At 36.5% G+C, this 3,433-nt stretch overlaps 1 protein-coding gene across 1 annotated transcript in view; it reads left to right on the top strand.

Moving 5' to 3' along the window:
* The first annotated feature begins 581 nt into the window (after positions 1 to 581).
* KIF13A (kinesin family member 13A) overlaps positions 582 to 3,433 on the top strand; it is a 112,170-nt gene continuing 109,318 nt past the window's right edge. The window contains 1 exon segment of the mRNA XM_015564138.1: positions 582 to 1,114. Coding sequence (XP_015419624.1) covers positions 977 to 1,114 — 138 coding nt within the window. The 5' untranslated portion in view covers positions 582 to 976.

Here is a 3,433-nt window from a genome sequence, read left to right as displayed (position 1 = left end):
TTCATAGTTTGTTTTTAGACTATAGTCCGGCCCTCCAACGGTCTGAGGGACAGTGAACTGGCCCCCTGTTTAAAAAGTTTGAGCACCCCTGCCTTAACCAATAAAAAAAATTTTTTAAAAGTGTACTTTTTTATTTTTAAAAATAATTGTTTATGTTTTGTCTTTTCAACTAGATCATAAACAACTAGAGGACAAAAAACATGCCTAATACATATTTGAATTTCCTAAGATACCTAAAACAGAAAAGTGGCAAATAGGCATTTATTGATTGCTTTCTGGATTAAACGTTTTACAATTGGAGAATGTAGTAGAGAAAGCATACAAGTAGAAAGAATGAAAGGAATCATACAGAGGTAATGCCATGGAAAGTACCTTTACATTTGCTTTTATGGGTCAGGAAAATGACTAGCAGATCACCTTTTTTTTTTAAAAAAAAAAACCTCACCGAGGATACTTTTCCCACTGATTTCTAGAAAGAGTAAAAGGGAAGGGGGGGGGAGAGACACATCAATTGGTTGCCTCCTGCAGGGAGCCTGCAGGGAGGTAGTGCCCTTGACCAGGAATCGAACCCACGAACCTTTGGTCCACAGACCAGTGCTCTAATCACTAAGCCGAACATTTCTTAGAACATGTTGATGCCTTCTGGTTCTTCAAGGAATGTAGAAGATTCTTTCTTCCTTTTTTTCAAAGTTGCAAATGGAATTTTGCTGAAATGCCATCAGAGATTGGACTTTTGGTTAAGGGTGGAGTTTGGCTATGCCACATCCTGCTCCTAAGTCCTGGAACTCCTTTTCCTCAGAATACACATCACTCAACACAGTTGCCTTATTAAAAACAACTGGTAGTAACTTCACTAGCTGTTCAGTGGTTCGCAAAGATACAGAGCTAACATTTTTAAGAGAGAGATGAAGGTGGAGCAGATGTGGACTGCAAGCTGCAGGGAATTAGATGCTGTTATGAATTTTACAAGTTGCAAATGAAGAGGAAGGAGTGGGATTCTGAGGAGGTGGAGTCACATTTTATTGGAAACAAGGAAGACAATGGCTTTCAGATTTTAAAAACAACTAGAGAACATCTGCACTTTTGGCTTTTTCTAGTTGAAGGCTCTTGGAAGGTATGGATGTCTTTACAAATAAATTTATCAGTGTTGATTGGCATTGATGAGATATGAGATTTACACTCAGTCTCCAAAATCCATTTATTTCTTTTACTCTGTCCGGTGCATTAAGAAGTCCCCCATCTCCTGCACTCATTAAGACACTAGTGATTCCATAATGAATAGATGAAATAAGCATTTAGGAATTCTTATGAAACAAGTTAGAAATCTTATTTAGCATATTTCTCTAACATGCTGACTTTGAAAAAATTAATTTTTTTAAGTGGTCAGTTTCCAAAAAATCTCAAGAAAATAGTGTTATCTCTTTTGAAATATCAATGGATTTTGTATTGGAAAACCAAAACTTCTGTAAAACCTAAGAAAATCATGTTCCCTTTTGTTATAGACCTTTTGTGATTAAATTTTAAGTAAATTTTGGCCATGAAAAGAAAGATAATATTTTGTGAATAGTTTATAATACTAACAAGTTTGCAAGGAAAATTAGACAAAATGATAAGACAAGTAAATTATTTTAAATATCTTTGAAATTCTTTTAGTAATAATCATAACTAACAACAGTCAAACAAATAATTGTCTTAATTTCTGTGCAAACTATATACATGATGTGGCCATACTTGTTCATCCACATGAAACATGGAATGATGGTATGGAAGAAGACCCCAGTGCTCATCTTGTGACCGAATCTGTGTTTAACCATTGATGGAACAAGTTTCCCCAGAACATGCATCTGAAAGTAATGAAACACCTAAAAATATATCTTGCAGTTTGAACCTGTTTCTATTCAGAACAGTTCTCACATCCATTCTGTATTCTTGTCTGCATTCCAACTCCTTCTTCTGGTATTATGTTTTGTTATTGAAGAGATAATACCTACAGCTGTTGCTCTGTATGAGGTACTGACCGAGACACTATGAAGTGTGTGAGCCGAAGTCCCCCGATGGCTTCACCTTTAGAGTGGAGGTGAGATCACACTGAATAACACGTGGCCTAGTGCCACTGGAGCTGCAGTGTGCTGTAGACGTCCATAGAGGGGATGATCACTTATGGCATGCATTAAAACAATCATAACAATATTTTTATTCACTTGCTTTAGGGAAATCCCTCCAATTTCTGGGATTCAGCTTCCTTACTGGTAAATGTTTAGTAAAATGATAACCATGACTGGTTTGAGGGATGAGCATTCTAAAACACCTGTGATCAAAGGCTTTGAAATTTTAGACATAATTCAGTTCAAGGATAGGCTGGTATTCGACAAGCAAAGAAGAGTTGTATCTATCAGTATTGTCAGTCCCTTTTCTCCTCTGCAGTTGTAACATTTATCTGAATATTAGGGGACAAACACTTAAAATAAAAATGTTTATCTTTCTATGAGCAAAAACAGCCTTAAACTATTAGAAATGGGGGTTGGAATGTAATTTTGGGACGATTATTAATTGAGAGGTAGACCCTGAAGATTTGGAGTGGATTTCATTTTATTTCAAGGAACGTCACTGAGAATGTAAATCTCTAGCAGAATAGCAAACTAAACAAAATAAGTTTTAGCTAAATGTCAAAATGAATAGGAGATAATTGTTACTTCATTTATATAGCAACTACTAAGGAATTCATTGAGACTCTAAAAGAAAACAATAAAATACACAAAAATTGGAAAGTAGCCTCTATTGATCATTTAAAGTAAGGAGAATTGACTTAGGTCAAAAGGAAAGGAAAATGCCCTGGTAATGAACAGTAAGTGGTATAAGAAGCCATTAAAAGGAGGTTGTGAAATCTCCTTTTCTGGAAATGTTTAAAAATAAGACAGATCTTCATCTCTCAGGAAAAGTGTTGAAGCTCAGTCCTGCCAGAGGCAGGATGATTAACTGGATTATGCCTGTGTGGTCTCGGGAGTCATTGCAGCAGCCTCTGAATGAAGTAAATATTCCACACTCTGTTGGCTGACGCTGTTGTTTCATAGCCGTTCATTCTAGCCTGGTTTATTGTAAGGCCAGAGTGAATGTTTGTATAAGCAACAAAATTGAATTTGGACTTGAGATTGATGATGTAAGTTGTGTGCCTACCTGAATCTATTTTAAAAGCACTGAAGTATATATAGTGCTGAAACTATTCAGAGCATAACTTAATCTTTTGACAGATGGAGAAATACCTGCTTACATGTCAGGTCTCACTGTCATTAATCATCCTATCTAATAAAAGAGAATCATGGTAATTAGCGTACGACCGCTACCCTTCCCATTGGCTAATCAGGGCGATATGCAAATTAACTGCCAGCCAAGATGGCAGCCGGTAGCTAGGCAGCTGGAAGCGAAATGAGGCTTG

This window comes from Myotis davidii, unplaced genomic scaffold (genome assembly GCF_000327345.1).
Source record: "Myotis davidii unplaced genomic scaffold, ASM32734v1 scaffold279, whole genome shotgun sequence".
Taxonomy (NCBI): Eukaryota; Metazoa; Chordata; class Mammalia; order Chiroptera; family Vespertilionidae; genus Myotis; species Myotis davidii.
The sequence above is the reverse complement of the archived record's forward strand: the minus strand, read 5'-3'. Positions and strand labels throughout refer to the sequence as shown.